The sequence below is a fragment of the Patella vulgata genome, chromosome 4 (assembly GCF_932274485.2).
Source record: "Patella vulgata chromosome 4, xgPatVulg1.2, whole genome shotgun sequence".
Classification (NCBI taxonomy): domain Eukaryota; kingdom Metazoa; phylum Mollusca; class Gastropoda; family Patellidae; genus Patella; species Patella vulgata.
In genome coordinates, this window is record NC_065882.2 from 29,400,425 (window position 1) to 29,417,940 (window position 17,516).

At 35.7% G+C, this 17,516-nt stretch overlaps 1 protein-coding gene across 20 annotated transcripts in view; it reads left to right on the forward strand.

Moving 5' to 3' along the window:
• LOC126817142 (uncharacterized) overlaps window positions 1-17,516 on the forward strand; it is a 123,145-nt gene that overhangs the window by 13,445 nt on the left and 92,184 nt on the right. For all 20 annotated transcript variants that reach the window (XM_050543953.2, XM_050543962.2, XM_050543957.2 and 17 more), the window contains one exon: window positions 12,774-12,932. Coding sequence is in view for 12 of the 20 variants with exons in the window: in XM_050543962.2 (XP_050399919.1) it covers window positions 12,790-12,932 (143 nt within the window). In the remaining 8 variants the exon portion in view is untranslated. The remainder of the gene's footprint in view (window positions 1-12,773; window positions 12,933-17,516) is intronic.

Here is a 17,516-nt window from a genome sequence, read left to right on the forward strand (position 1 = left end):
CCAATAGCTATAGCCTGGAACTTTTCTTGGTTGGCTTGCATTTTATTTACTGAAAACCATTCAATCAAATGGTTACTGTCTTTCTCTAAAGCTGAAATAACATTTTGTAAGGATTTATCAGATTTGGATAAAGTATTGTCATCAGCATAATTATACAAATTACAGTTTTTTACAAAAAAAAACAAGTCGTTTATATATATTAAACATTATTGGACCAAGTATGGATCCCTGGGGTACCCCTTTGAAAGTATCTTGCAGATCACTTATATTTTGATTTAATTTTACACACTGTTTTCTGTTTGTTAAGTAACTATGTAGTAAATTTAGTGAAGATTTTGACAGACCATAGGCCTCTAATTTCAACAACAATAAATCATGGGGGAGGCAGTCAAAAGCTTTAGATAAGTCCATAAGGATAGCTGCTAGGTATTCATTTTTACCAAGAGCTTTTTTCCAATCTTCAATCACACGTAAAAGAGTAGATTGACATCCGAAACCAGACCGAAAGGCTGCCAAAAGATGATTGAAGATATTTTCAAAATACTGTACTAATTGTACTTCAATTGCATTTTCAAAAATTTTTGATATGGCTGGTAATACACTAATAGGTCTATAATTTCCTTTTTCTAAGACACTATTCTTTTTAGAATAGGAGTAACCTGAGCTTCCTTAAAAGTCACTGGAAAAGCATCAATTTTTTTTTAAATAATGCAAGTAATTATGTCAACATATCCTTTCCATAAGTATAACCCGAACCTGAACGTCAATATTACCTGCAATAGGTAAATTTCAACATAATTGCCAAAATACTAGGATGATTGTCATCAACCTTTATTTGATTATTACCAATGTTCTTGGCTACGTTTACGAAAAAATTATTGAAAGTTTCACAAACCTCATTTTGTTTGGTAATTAAAACATTATTTTCAGTAAGTACAGTTTCCTTTTGATTAATATTACCTTTATTTGTCAGGAAAGGCTTAACTGTTGGCCAAAAATCCTTAGATTTAGGACCCCCAGCACACCTTTCCATAAAATATTGGTTTACGGATTTATTTTTATACGCCCACATTGAAATGTGGTCGTATATTGTTGTCGCCCCCGTCCGTCCGTCTGTCCGTCGGTCTAGAGGCTAAAGTTAATATCCAATTGACTTTAAATTTATACACCGTGTTTAAGGTCATGAGACGAAGAAGCCTATTGATTTTCAGCGATTTCCGATAATTACTGCTAGAGTTATGGCCCTTGATCACTTCAAAATATCTTGTGGACACTCTAGAGGTCAAAGTTAATATCCGATTGACTTCAAATTTATACACAGTGTTTAAGGTCATGAGACAAAGAAGCCTGGTGATTTTCAACAATTTTCGATAATTACTGCCTGAGTTATGGCTCTTGATCACTTCAAAAAATCTTGTGGATGCTCTAGATGTCAAAGTTAATATTTGATTGACTTGAAATTTATACACAGTGTTTAAGGTCGTGAGATGAAGAAGCCTTTTGATTTTCAGCGATTTCCAATAAATACTGCAAGAGTTATGGCCCTTGATCACTTTGAAAAATCTTGTGGACGCTCTAGAGGCTAAAGTTAATATCCGATTGACTTTAAATTTATACACAGTGTTTAAGGTCATGGGATGAAGAAGCCTATTGATTTTCAGCGATTTCGGATAATTACTACCAGAGTTATGGCCCTTGATCACTTTGAAAAATCTTGTGGACGCTGTAGAGGCTAAAATTAATATCCGATTGAGTTTAAATTTATACACAGTGTTTGAGGTCATGAGATAAAGAATCATATTGATTTTCAACGATTTCGGTTAATTACTGCCAGAGTTATGGCCCTATTTCCTTTTGAAAAATCTTGTGACGCTCTAGAGGCTAAAGTTATCATCCGATTGACTACAGATTGGAACACAGAGTTTAAGGTCTTAAGACGAACAAGTATATTGATTTTCAATGAAACTTTATGACTTGTACAGCTAAATCCATGATGTTAAAAGTTTTGTATACTAAACAAACATTAGCATGGGACAGAACTTTATAAAAACCAAACAAATTCTAATAGTTTTCTGGTAATTACTTAATGAGTTGTTACTCTTAATCAGATTTTAATGTATTTTAAATGTTTCATTACCGAAAAAAGTAAAAATATGCGACAACTCTTGTTGACTGCCTGGACGATATAGCTGCTGTGGGCGTATGTTTCGTTGCCTGGCAACCTATCTTTCAATTTTGTGACATTTCTTCTTTTACGCTATATGCTTCCCAATTTTTATTGCTATTATATTTTTGAAATTTGTTATGTACCATTTTCTTTTTATAAATAGCTCTCTTAAGCTAAACATTCATATATGATACCTGTTTGGGTAGAATTCTCCTTTCTTTAAAAGGTGCATGCTTATTAGCAACATCAACAAAACTCTTACTAAAATCATCATAAGCATTATTGACATCTTCATATTTTGATATATCAAAATTTTGATTTCCTAAATCATGTAAAAAATTTATTTCGTTAAAATTTTTAAAACTTCTGCACATTTTCCTTTTTGGTAACATTTTAGGCAGATCGCAGCTTAGTTGAGCAGCAATAAAATTGTGCACATCACTGATGCCAGTGCCAAAATTACATACTTTTTTAAAATCACATTCTTGATTAATTAGAATTAAATCTAACAGAGTTGCCTTTGCTATTTTAGTAAAACAAGTAGCCTTCTTTACAATGTTTTTCATATTAAAAATATCACAGATGTCACAGAGTGTTGCACTTTTATCAGAATTTAGCATATCATAGTTAAAATCGCCAATAAAAATATAGTTTTCATATCTAGAAATAATTTTATCTACTGACTGACTAAAGTCTGTATAGAAAAGTTCATCGGTCATACTGGGAGTCTTATAGACTTCACCAAAAAAACATTTCTGACTACCAGATGAGACCTCTATACCAATGGACTCAATCTCTTGAAATTCATAATGACCCTTCCTATCGGCAGCAATGTCAGAGCCTATGAAGAACATTATCCCTCCTCCATGTTGATTTCGGTCAGCAAGCCACATTGTATAATTATCTATGGAAAACTGGGCATCAGGAAAAGATGCATCTATTTTGGTTTCAGTCAAGAATAATATATAAACTAGATTTCGTTGTAGCAAGTCTTTAATATGTTCAAATTTATTACGTATGCTGTTAATATTCAAATACCCGCACATTAAGTTTGATGGATTTGATCTCCTTACTTTGGCTAGTTCTTCAAATAGATCTGGCACGTTAGGTTTGTTTACATCTGTCATTCCGGAAATGGTGGTTGAATGGCAGGGGAGATAATCACAATCAGCTGCTTGCTTGTTATCTATTTCATTTATGGAGATTTCAAAGAAAGAGTTTGTAAAACCTGGTAGTGTACAAGGTTGGCAATACCAGCTTTCACATGAGTTAGATAGTTGATCATACTCGTTTATTGGTAAGTTTATACATTTGATATGATGCCAGTAAAGGCAATCCTCACACTGGATAGCCCGTTGATTCTTTCTAACAGGTTTAGAGCAGTGCCCACATGGAAATTTTATCGGGCCAGGGTTCGGATGTATGTCCCGTCCCGCTCATAACTATAAGTATAAATAAAGTAAACCATTATTTAAAAAGTTTATTGTTACTTTGACAGCTTTGTTTTGATTTTTTTTATCCGCCATTTTGGTGTTCGCAGCATGGGCAGGAGACAGAGTTTTCAATGCATGATCATATTTTGGCAATATATCTATATTTCTGCATGAGTAATATCCCAAGTCATCGACTCTGATGTTTGTTTCGTCATAAAAGATTATCTTAGTTGGTTAAGAACGTAGTAGAGTTCCAAAAACTAGAAGAGCCCAAACGAGTCCGGCCTGCCCTACCGCCATAGATCTCCAAATATTGTGTGTTGGGCAAGAAAAGAGTACAACCGGTATTTTTCTTTTAATTTTGCAAGGTTCGTGAAATAGTCGTTAAATTGCCCAAGACGAGTTTTGCCAAGTTAAGAAATTTAACAAATTGTTTCGCATTTTAAATTTTCTACCAGGAATTAATCGAAACAAAGGGTAACCTCGATTGACCAGATTTACTGTTCGAGACTATTGGCTTTTAGGGTTCAGGGTAAACAATTCTTTTTATTTTGTTCAGGAATTGACCGACGGACTCTTTTTAATTTGTTGTCAATCGATTCAATTAGCAGGCATGACGTCCAAAGATGAATTACTATCCAGCATTGGTTTGGGCGATCACTATGATCTTGGTACAATAACTAAACTTCCCTTTGCAAAAATTAAAAATAGGCTGGTACTAGGTAGGCATCATTAATAAATTTCTGACCAATACAGAGCACCAGTCTATAATTACTGCTTTACATGACGACAGCGTGACGTTTGATGACAACGGTATTCAAAGTAGGCTGGTCAGACTGAAGACAAATTGTAATAAATCTTAAAAATTATATGACGATTATCTCGACAGCCTCTTTTCCCCCGGGATAGTGGAGACAGTGGATAAGACACCATCGGCAGATACCAGCACGATACATTTAGTAAATAGAGGGACGCAGACATCTGTCGATGCTGTGACTTTGACCAAGTTAAATAGGAAAAATAAGAATTTATTAAGAAGGATCAATAGGTATACATAAACAATTTTGCGTTTAAAAAATCGACTAAGGAAGACCTCAAAAGAATTGATTCGCGCAAAGGCTAATAATAATAAAGTTTTGACAAATAAAAAAAACTGGCTGTAAGTCCCAACCTCGTGGGGAAGAAGTAATTTTGTATGATGTCGAAAATCAAAGATACACTTCCGAATGCAATAAGTAATTTTGTATGATGTCGAAAATCAAAGATACACTTCCGAATGCAAAAAGTTTACTTGATACTTGAGTATCGAGATGACTTTAATCTTTCGTGTTCGAGTTCTGCCATGCCTCACAACAAATTACCAGAAACCGTGTTCAGTCATCTCGATCGCGCCCTCGTCTAATATTTTTGGCAACGAAGCGTCCATTTTATATAAAATGAATAAATCTGATGAATGGCTAAAAAATCTTTCACCTGATAAACGTAATTTGGTCTTAATGGATGCTGAAACGATAACTAAAAATCAACTTTCTAAATTTAGGCAAAGACGGGAAGAAATCGAAAGAAAGAAGCTAGCGGTTCTTTTTGCGAAAAAGAATGAATGAATAGAAAAGGGGAAACGTGGGATTAGGAAAAAAGAGCGCCTAACAACAGAAATTGTCGGGGTGGGTCTTTGGAAAAGTAAAGAGGCAAGAGGGTATGGAAAATTGGATTTTACAACTAACAGATAGGAGAATGAAAGAGGCACTGAAGGCACAGCCCCGGTTTCATAGGCATGTTTTAAATCAGCAACTTTCCAATAAGTCTATATTTTATTTTTCTGTCGCCGGTAAGGATCACTCGATTCCAGTTTTAAAAGAAAATTTACAAAAATTAATTGACCTGGTTGATCCTACCTAACTTTCAATGCCCCTTTTTAGCGGTTATAAAAACATACAATTTCTTCATTCTCCGTTTCTAATTTATTTGTCAATCCAGACGTCCCAGCAGACCGACATTCCAACACTTCGCAGAGTATTTTAACAAATCATGATTTTTAAATAACTGTTTTCTTTAAACCAATCAGTTAATTTTTTGGGTAGCAATTTATTTTACAAACTACGCCTACTATTGTAGATCTACTTTGATATCGTGTTTGAAAAGTTGCCTTTGACATACTCTAAGAAAAATCGTAGTTTTCGTTTTCGAGAAAATGGCGTCTCAAAATGCTCTAAAACAGAAAATACTAGATTTTTGGCGTACCATAATTTATTTTCTAGCCATCTAAATCGTATCATTCAGATGTCATATGATTTTTAATTAATGGGACTATCCAGCGATACTTTAGTTCTTTTGGTCCGCTAACATCTGATGGAGAAATCAAGTTTTTCGCAAGAGCGCTATTTTTTTTAACCTTTTTTCTTTATTTTTTGAATACTTCCGGTATGGAGATTATTGTCGGGATAGTTTTAATAACTGGATTGGCTTATCAAATAGCCACAGGGCTATGTAATGATATATTACATTGTCTGATCAGATAAATTGCCCCTGGGAAATCCTATGTTTAATAGTGCCAAAAATGCAAAAATGTCAATATATGGAAAATTAAATTTAAATATTTCAATACATAGTATACATCGTTAGAATCATAATTAGGTCAGCTATCTGAATGTGTAACTTTTTTGTAAAAATTTGTTTAAATAATAAAGTAATAGAGCCTTTTCCAAAATTTCACGATTTTTCAACTTTTTTCGATTTTCAAAACGTTATTTTACCTATTCCAGACATTTCAATGCCTTATTGGATGGATTCATGGACAAAACTACCGGAGGGACTCTCGATAGGGAAAGTTTAAGAAAAATCCTTTTAGCAGTTTTCGAGATACAGGCGTCCAAAAACGCTTCAAATCAGAAAATACTTGATTTTCAGCATGTCATATTTTGCTGCCCTCTCATATGATTCGTGTGAAATGGGTATCATATGACATTCAAATCCCCGGGCCACCCAACGATACCTTAATTTCTTTAATCTGTTGATATCGGGTGAAGAAATCATGTTTTTCCCAAAAGCACCCATTTTTGCGTTTTCTTCAATATATCAGACATTTTTTCGACCACTTCCGGTTTAAGAATCCTTGACAAAATAGCTTTATCAGTTTGTTTTGGACTTTAACTTCATGTTCCAGAAGTTTCAGAAACGTCGATTCGGCCGTAAAACGAAACTCAGGCTCACAAAATGGGCAGAAAATTCAAAAAAATAAAAAAAAATAAAGGGTGATAACTCTGAATGGAAGTTATATTACTGGAATCGGATTGCCTTCAGTTATCCCAAAATGTAGGTCAAATTTAAAAAAATTTAAATTTTCAAATTTCGAACGACATAAGCCATGAATGTTCGAAATTGAAAAATGTGAGATAGCCATTGTCTCGGAAAAGATTCAGGGTTTCCTAAAATGTGAATTTGTTTTTAAATAGGTAAAGAATTGGCGAAACCCCGGCCGCTTTTTGATTTATTGCTACCGTTCAAAATTCGGCCACTTCCGGTCTGTGCAGAAGTTTCAAAAATATACTGAGCGCCATGGAAAACGCATCACTTTTTTTTCCCAAATATTTTATTACTAGGTGGTTTTGTATGTATAATATTATGCAATACTATGAACTATTGTTTCACACAATGCTCCCAAACGCAAAAAATATCGGCCCGTGTGCACAAAAAAAAAATTGCACGAGATGCACATGAAAACCCCAATATTCACGCGCAGCATTGTGTGTGAGCCCTTTAAAAGCATGTTTTCAACTTAATGTGTAGTACATGAACTGTGAAACGTCAATCTGTCATAATTTGTTGTTGGACGTGTGAAGGAATCGAGCTAGAGATGCCGAGACTTACTGAAAATCAACAGAATGAAGCCATGGGAATGTCCAGGGCTGGCATGTCTACACGTGCTATTGCCAGACACTTCAATTGTCATCAGTCCACTATTGTAAGGTTGGTGGAACGTGTTCGAGTTACTGGATCAACACGTGACTGTCAACGTCCTGGTCCACAACGCGCTACAACCCAGGCTCAAGAACGCTACATCCTGGTCACTCATCTGCGTGACAGATTCCGCCCAGCGGAAGACAAGGACCAGTAAGTGCCAACACAGTAAGACGTCGTCTTAGAGAAGTAGGACTCCGTGCACAACGACCTTATGTTGGAGCTATCCTCAGGGATCATCACCGTCAGCGGCGTTTGATATGGGCTCAAGGACACCAGACATGGAGAAAAGTAGACTGGCAAAGTGTGCTCTTCAGTGATGAGAGTCGCTTTCATCTTTATCACGCTGATGGCCGTCAACGTGTGTAGAGACGTCTTGGGGAACGTCTTGCAGACTGCTGCGTCTTCGAAACGAATCGATGGGGTGGGGGAAGTGTAATGGTGTGGGGAGGCTTCACATTTCTGCAGGGGTTGCGTTAATGCTGTAGCCTACCGTGATGATGTCTTGCAACCAATTGTTGTTCCGATGTTTCGAGCTCACCCACAACTTCAGCACTTCCAACAGGATAATGGACGTCCGCATACCGCCCATTTTAGTATGGATTACCTGGCTGCTAATAACATCAATGTCAACACTAGTTGGAGGGTGTGGCATTTTGGGCGTGTCAATTAGGGGTAACCCACCGCACAAACTGTCTGGCGGTGGTCATTCATGATTCTTCTCGTGGTAATGAACAACTCCAAAGCTGTTTTAGGTGGTACAGATTTGAGCTAATCTAGCCTAGCTTTGGTCTGGAAATTAGATAACTCTTGTCAGGGATACTCCATTACTACAAATGTCTGGCAATTACATAGCTCTGTCAGGGGTACTCCACCACTAGAAATGTCTGTCAGAGTGTTTTTGTAATACCTGAAGATGTACGGTACATTGTTGTGCGATTTTCATGTGGTACACTTTTGAGCTAATCTAGACTAGTTGGGGGGCATGGCATTTTGGGCGGGGAATCCCACACCCACCACCAGAAACCCGGCAGACATACATTCTGATGATACCAGATATACATACATTGATACCATATAGGAGAAAATTGGTACACTTTTCAGCTAGGTTAACCCCCTGGGCTCCCGCTCTAATAGTTCCGGTATATTAGTTTAAGTTCCAGTATAGACTAATTTATGTATTGCTGTTGTAATTATGTAGATGTGTGATACTTTGTTCCAGTTGTAAATAAATGCTGTATTTACTAAACCGATCTTCTGTTAATAGTGTTACACATTTTTTTACTTTCTGTGTTGTTTTTTTCTCAAAATATTGGAAATTTTTTCGACTACTTCCGGTTTTTGGATCTTTGTGGGTATAGCTTTAACAAGTTGTTTGGTTACCTTACCTTCTGTACAAGAAGTTTCAGAATGATCCATTCAGCTGTTTTCCAAAGAAAGAAAATTAGAAGATCATTTTCATTAATTTAAGGATTTTTCAATTTTTTTCCAAGATTGAGGTTCTTCTTGGACAACTTATGTTATTTCAATGCTTTTATTTTTGGACTCACGCCATAGTCCACCCATAGGACTCTGAGTAAAAACAGTTTAAGAAAAAACGTAGTCGTTGTGTTTGAGAAAAAGGCCTCTCAAAATGCTTCAAAACGGAAAATACTAGATTTTTGGCGTACCATAATTTATTTTCTAGCCATCTAAATCGTATCATTCAGGTGTCATATGATAGTCCATTAATGGGGCTATCCAGCGACACTTTGGTTCTTTTGGTCCACTAAGATCTGATGGAGAAATCAAGTTTTTCGCAAGAGCGCTAATTTTTTTTAACCCTTTTTTTTATTTTTTGAATACGTTCAATATAGAGATTATTGTCGGGATAGTTTTAATAACCAATTTGAGCTATTAGATAGCCACAGGGCTCTGTAATGATATATTACATTATCTGATCAGATAAAATGGCCCTGAGAAATCCTATGTTCAAAATATCGAAAATTAAATTTCAATAACTCAATACATATTATACATCGTTAGAATCGTAATTAGGTCAGCTATCTGAATGTGTAACCTTTTCGTAAAATTCTGATTAAATAATATAGCATTTTCCAAACTTTTACGATTTCTCAACTTTTTTCGATTTTCAGTCCCCTTTTTTATCCTATTCCAGACATTTCAAAGTCTTATTGGGTGGTTTCATGCACAAGACTATCGAATGGACTCTCGATAGAGAAAGTTAAAAAATAATTGTAGGTTAAGTTTTTGAGATACAGGCGTCCAAAACCGCTCCAAATCAGAAAATACTTGATTTTCAGCATGTCATATTTTGCTGCTTGGTCATATTATCCGTATAAATTGGGCATCATACGACAGTCCATTCCCCGGGCCACTCAACTATTTTTGCAACTTCTGCGCAGATCGGAAGTGGCAGAATTTCGTGCGGTGCATAAAAATTAAAAAACGGCCGTAGCTTCGTCAATTCTGTACCTATTTTCATACAAATTACATTTTCAGAAACCCTGAGTCTTTTCTCGGACGATAGCAGTTGAAAATTTCGAAATTTTACTCCGAGTCCTATGGGTGGACTATGGCGTGAGTCCAAAAATAAAAGCATTGAAATAACATAAGTTGTCCAAAATGAGCCTCAATCTTGGAAAAAAGTTGAAAAATCCTTAAATTACTGAAAATGATCTTCTAATTTTCTTTCTTTGGAAAACAGCTGAATGGATTATTCTGAAACTTCATGTACAGAAGTTAAGGTAACCAAACCACTTGTTAAAGCTATCTCGACAATGATCCAAAAACCGGAAGTAGTCGAAAAAATTTCTGATATTTTGAGAAAAAAAACATCAAATGTAAAAAAATGGTGATCTTGCGAAAAAAGTGATTACTACGCCAGATTTCACCGAATCAAAACAACTAAAGTGTCATTGGATAGTTCAAACAATGGACGATCTTGTGACATCTAAATGGTAAAAATTTGCGGGTTAGGCAATATATAATGGAACGCTGAAAATCTATTATTTTCCTTTTTGGAGCCTATTCAGACGCTTTTATTTCGAAAACTTCTCTGATTTCCCTTCTTAAACTTCTGTTACTTAGAGTCCTAACGGTGGTCTATGGTGTGAATCCAAATTTAAAAGCCTCAATATAGTATAAATGGTCCAAAAGGGCCACAATTTTTGAGAAAAGTCGAAAAATCGTTATATCTGTAAATAATAATAATTTTAGTAAAAACAATAGTCTTTCAGACACTAATAATAATTTTAGTAAAAACAATAGTCTTTCAGACGAAAGTCTGAAAGCCTAATAATAATATTTTTAGTAAAAACAATAGTCTTTCAGACGAAAGTCGGAAAGCCTAATAATAATTTTAGTAATAAGTTTTAAAACACAAATTAATATGTGGATAAAAATTTCATTGTATTTGCGCATATTGGACCACAACTTCCTTGATTATGGTCCCTGCTTGTATCAAAAATTGCGCTTTTAGCGTGTGGACCCTCTAGAAGTCACAATTTTTATTTTATTTGGATGAAACAAAATATATGTTGATGTCCCAAAGATTTTGGTTGCTTTTCATATTGTCGCATGTCAGACCGTAACATCGTGGTTTATGGCCCCTTATTGTACAAAAAATCGCTTTTTTTTTTTTCTTTTTCTCTGTCCATCTCTTGCAAAATGTGACTGTATCTTTTACCAATGTTCCTCCATCCTCATTCCACTTTTCAGAAATCCTGTATAAGGTTACAGCAAATGCAAATTGGATGTTTTCCCTATTCATGTTCTTTTTAAGCCAAGACTATGGTTAACTTTTTATACGCCCACATTTTCATGTGGACGTATATTGTCGTCGCCCCTGTCCGTCCCGACGTCCGTCCGTCCACAATTTGTTTGTGGACACTCTACAGGTCACAATTCTTATCTGATTTTGACGAAACCTGAAATATAGGTTTATCTGCATAAGATCTCGGTTGCTTTCGATATTGGCATGTATCGGATTGAAACTTCATGGATTATGGCCCCTGTTTGTACGAAAAATCACGTTTTTAGCTTGTGGACCCTATGGAGGTCACAATTTTTATCCAATTTTGTTGAAACTTGTAATTTAAGTTTATAACCCAAAGATCTCGGTTCCTTTCGATATTCAAGCATATCGGACCATAACTTCCTGAATTATGCCCCCTGATTGTAGGAAAAATCGCGATTTTAGCTTGTGGACCCTATAGAAGTCATAATTTTTATCCGATTTAAAAAAACGTATTATTATATCACCGTTACACCCTAAAAACAGCTGAGGTCGAATTTCATGAAAATCGGCCCAAAATTGACAGACAAAATGGCCGCCGTTCGTTCTCAAATAGCGTAAAAATATGGTATGTCAAGGTTGTGGACCCTATATAGGTCATAATTTTTATCCGATTTAAAAAAACTTATTATTATGTCACCATTACACCCTAAGGACGACTGAGTTCGAATTGCGTGAAAATTGGCCCAAAATTGACAGACAAAATTGACGCCGTTCGTTCTCAAATAGCGTAAAAATATGGTATATCAAGGTTGTGGACCCTATAGAGGTCACAATTTTGATCTGATTTTGGTGAAACTTGAAATACATATTTATAACCCAAAGATCTTGGTTCCTTTCGATATTTGCACATATTGGATCATAACTTCCTGAATTATGGCCCTTGATTGTACGAAAAGTCGCGTTTTTAGGATGTGATCCCTCTTAATGTCACAATTTTGATCCGATTTTAAAAAACGTTTGAATGGTTGAGTCCGAATTTCGTACAAATCGAATTAAAACTGCCGGTCAAAATGGCTGCCCCTCGTACGCAAATATTGTAAATATATGGTATATCAAGGTTTTGGACACTCTAGAGAGTGGACACAATTTTGATCCGATTTTGATGTAACTTGAAATACATGTTTATAACACAAAGATCTTGGTTCCTTTCAATATTCATGCATATCGGATTGTAACTTCCTGAATTATGGCCCTTGATTGTACAAAAAAATCACCTCTTTTTTTGAGCTTGTTCTCTGTCCATCTCTTGCAAAATGTGGGCGTATCTTGCATGACAACCGCTTGTTGAAATTGTATTATTGCCTCATACGCCAATGGAATTTCAACAGTTTTCTTACATCAGCTTTCTAAATTTTGTTGTGATGTTTTTATTTCATAATAAATATGTATAATATTTTATAATGGTTTCTTTGAAAAGGTAATAGCTGTATACAATGAGTGTTGACAGACAGAGATTTGAGGCTTTTTTAGGGGAATTAGTTAAAGGTCAGAGATCAAAAGTCATAACTCGTCAAAAAGGTGAAATTGTCATGAGATACTTAAAAGGAGGATTAACAGATGATTTAAAGGAATATAAGTAAGTTACACTAGTAAATCCAAATTATACATCTACAAATGCAGTTTAGGTCTATTTGATTTCGACTGTAATCAGTGCTCTTACTTTTGTGGTTTTTATACACTCACATTTTCATGTTCGTGTACGTACAATTTATTTGTGGACACTCGACGGGTCACAATATTTATCCGATTTTGATGAAACTTGAAATATAGGTTTATCTCCAAAGATCTCGGTTCCTGTAGATACTAGCATGTATTGGACCATAAATTCCTGGATAATGGCCTCTGATTGTACGAAAAATCACGTTTTTAGCTTGTGGACACATTGAGATGCGGTCGTATATTGTCGCCGGTCCGTCGTCCACAATTGCTTGTGTCCGCTCTAGAGGCTAAGTTAATATCCAATTGACTTTGAATTTATACACAGTGTTTTTAAGGCCATGAGACGGAGAAGTCTATTGATTTTCATCGATTTGCGATAATTATTGCCAGAGTTATGGCCCTTGATCACTTCAAAAAATCTTGTGGACGCTCTAGAGGCTAAAGTTATGAATTTTGATAACTTGAACAGCTAAATCCATGATATTAAATGTTTCGTATACTAAACTTTACATGGGGCAGAACTTTATAAAAACCAAACAAATTCTAATGATTTTCTGATAATTACTTAATGAGTTGTTACTCTTAATCAGATTTGAGTGTAAGTAAAAGTAAAAATATGCGACAACACTTGTTGACTGCCCGGACGATTTAGCTGCTGTGGGCGTATGTTTCGTTGCTTGGCATCCTATCGTTATCTGATTTTGATGAAACTTGAAATGTATCTTATAACCCACAGATCTCTGTTATTTTGGAAAAATACGCAAATCGTTTCTAGCTTGTGGTCACTCTAGACATCACCATTTTTTATACGGCCACATTTTCATGTGGACGTATATTGTCGTCTTCCCTGTGCGGACGTCCTGACATCTCTGTCCGTCCGGCCGGCCTGGCGTCTGTCCGTCCACAATTTGTTTGTGGACACTGTATAGGTCACAATTTTTATCCGATTTTGACGAAACTTGAAATATAGATCTATTTCCCAAAGATCTCGGTCACTTTCGATATTTGCATGTATCGGACCATAACTTCATGGATTATGGCCCCTGATTGTAATACAAATCACGTTTTTAGCTTGTTGTCACTCTAGAGGTCACAATTTTTATCCAATTTAAAAAAACGTTTAAGTATATCACCGTTTCACCCTAAGGATGGCTGAGTTCGAATTTCTTGAAAATTGGACCAAAACTGCCGAACAAAATGGCTGCCCCTTGTTCGCAAATAGTGTGAAAATATGGTATATCAAGGCTGTGGACCCTCTAGAGGTCACAATTTTCATCCGATTTTGATGAAACTTGGAATGCATGTTTATATCCCAAAGATCTTGGTTTCTTTCGATATTTGCGCATATTCCTGAATTATGGCCCCTGATTGTACGAAAAATCGCGCTTTTAGCTTGTGGACCCTATAGAGGTCACAATTTTTATCCGATTACAAAAAACGTTTTAGTATATCACCGTTACATCCTAATGATAGTGAGTTCGAATTTCGTGAATAGCAGACCAAAACTATTGAAAAAAATGGCCGCCCCTTGTAGATTAATATGGTAAACATCTGGTATATCAAGGTTGTGGACCTCCTAGAGGTCACAATTTTGATCCGATTTTGATGAAGCTTGAAATGCATGTTTATAACCTAAAGATCTTGGTTTCTTTCGATATTCGCACATGTCGAATCGTAACTTCCTGAATTATGGCCCTTGATTGTACGAAAAATCGCGTTTTGAGCTTGTGTTCCCTTAAGGGGGCACAATTTTTATCTGATTTAAAAAAAAAAAAAGTGTGAATCTATCACAGTTATACACTAATGATGGTTGAGTCCGAATTTTGTGAAAATCGGACTAAAACAGACGGACATAATGGCCGCCCCTTTTACGCAAATGGTGTAAAAAATATTGTATAATAATATTAAGGTTGTTGACCCTCTAGAGGCCAAAGTTTTTATCCGATTGGGATGAAACTTTAAATATACGTTTCTACCATAATGATCTTGGTTCCTTTTGATAATCACACATATCTGAAAGTAACTTCCTAGATTATGAACCCTGATTGTTAAAAAAATCGCATTTTTAGCTTTTGGGTTTTCTAGAGATGACATTTTTTTTCCGATTTTAAAAACCGTTTAGATATCCATTCACCATAATGAAGGTCGAATTCGAATTTCAGGAAAATCGAAATGAAACTGCTCGACAAAATGCCGCTCTTTGTACGCAAATTGTGTATAAGTATGTAATACCCTGTAGAGGTCACAATTTTTATCCGATTTTGATAAAACTTAAAACTTTTGATATTTGTGCATTTCAGACAATAATTTTCTGGATTATGGCCCCTGATTGTACAAAAAAACGTTTTTTATACGGAAATGTGGTCGTATATTGCCGTCGCCCCCGTCCGTCCGTCTGTCCGTCCGTCCGTCCGTCCGTCGTCCACAATTTCTTGTGAACACTCTACAGACTACATTTATCATCTGATTGTTTTGAAATTGATATATGTTGTTTGCATTAGTGAGATGAAGAAGTCTAATTAATGTCAATAACTTCCGTTAATTTCGTCTGGAGTTATGGCCCTTGTTTCACTTTGTTGCACCTTGTGAACGCTCTAACGACAAAAGTTATCAACCGATCTGTATGAAATTTATATGCATCATTTAAATTAGTAAAACAAAGAAGCCTATTGCATTTCAGCAATTTCCGTTAATTACATCTAGAGTTATGTCCCTTGTTTCACTTTGTTAAATCTTGTGAACGCTCTAATGACAACAGTTATCATCCGATCTGTTTGAAATTAGTGAAACGAAGAAGCCTATTGAATTTGAACAATTTCCATTAATTACGCCGTGAGTTATGGCCCTTGTGAATGCTCTAACGACAAAAGTTATTATCCGATCTGTATGAAATTTATATGCATCATTTAGATTAGTAAAACAAAGAAGCTTATTGAATTTCAGCAATTTCCTTTAATTCCATCTAGAGTTATGGCCCTTGTTTCACTTTGTTGTACCTTGTTTATGCTCTAACAACAAAAGTTATTATCCGATCTATATGAAACTTATATGCATCATTTAGATTAGTAAAACAAAGAAGCTTATTGAATTTCAGCAATTTCCGTTAATTACATCTATAGTTATGGCCCTTGTTTCACTTTGTTCAATCATTTGAACGCTCTAATGACAACAGTTATCATCCGATCGGTTTGAAATTGATGTGCATCACTTAAATTAGTGCAACGAAGATGCCTATTGAATTTCAACAATTTCCATTAATTACATCGTGAGTAATGGCCCTTTTTTCACTTTGTTGTCCCCGGTTGTACGAGGCAAGGAGTAGGGTCGCCTGTCCAACCTCATGGGTTTTCTCCGGGTCCTCCGGTTTCCTCCCACTGCTGAAAACGCCTACGCGCAAGCAAATTATGTAAATAAAATTAAAAACCATATGTTAGTCCCGAAATGACCTAGTTTGTGTCGAGTGGACGTTAAACCCCGTTTCTGTCTCTCTCTCTCTCTCTTCACTTTGTTGTACCTTGTGAATGCTTTAACGACAAAAGTTATTATCCGATCTGTATGAAATTTATAGGTATCGTTTAAATTAGTAAAACGAACAAGTCTATTGAGTTTCAGCAAATTTCCGTTAATTACATCTAGAGTTATGGCCCTTGTTTCACATTGTTGAATCTTGTGAACGCTTGAACGACAAAAGTCATCACCCATTCTGTATGAAATTCATATGCATCATTTAAATTAGTGAAATGAAGAAGCGTATTGAATGTCAGCAATTTCTGTCAATTACTTCTAGAGTTATGGCCCTTGTTTTATTTTGTTGAACCTTGTGAACGTTCGAACGACAAAAGTTATCATCCGATCTGTTTGAAATTGATATGTATTATTTGAATTAGTAAAACGAAAAAGTCTGTCGAATTTCAACAATTTCTGTAGATTACTTCCAGAGTTACAGCCCTTGTTTTAGTTTTTAGAACCTTGTGAACCCTCAAACGACGAAAATTATAATGTCATCTGTATGAAATTGTCCATTAAATGCCCCCTAATTACCTACTACCTACAAAATAACAAATATACGACAACTCTTGTCGACCACTCGGACGATTTAGCTGCTGTGGGCGTATGTTTAGTTGCCTGGCAACTTATCTTGTTTTCAGTTTGTTCTTTATCCATCTCTTGCAAAATTTGGGCGTATCCTGCCTGGTAGCCGCTGGTTATCTGATTTAAAAACTGTTTAAATACGCCAATCGATACACTATGAAAAAAAAAGGTTGAGTGGCAATTTCGTGAAAATCAAACCAAAACTGTCCGACAAAAACGCCGCTTCTCGAACGCAAATAGTATGTAATACCAAGGTTGTGGACCCTCTAAAGGTCACAATTTTTATATGCCCACATTTTGTTTGTGGACACACTACAGGTCACAGGTTTTATCCAGTTTTGACGAAACTTGAAATATAGGTTTATATCCCAAAGATCTCTGTTCCTTTCGATACAGTTCCTTTCGATAT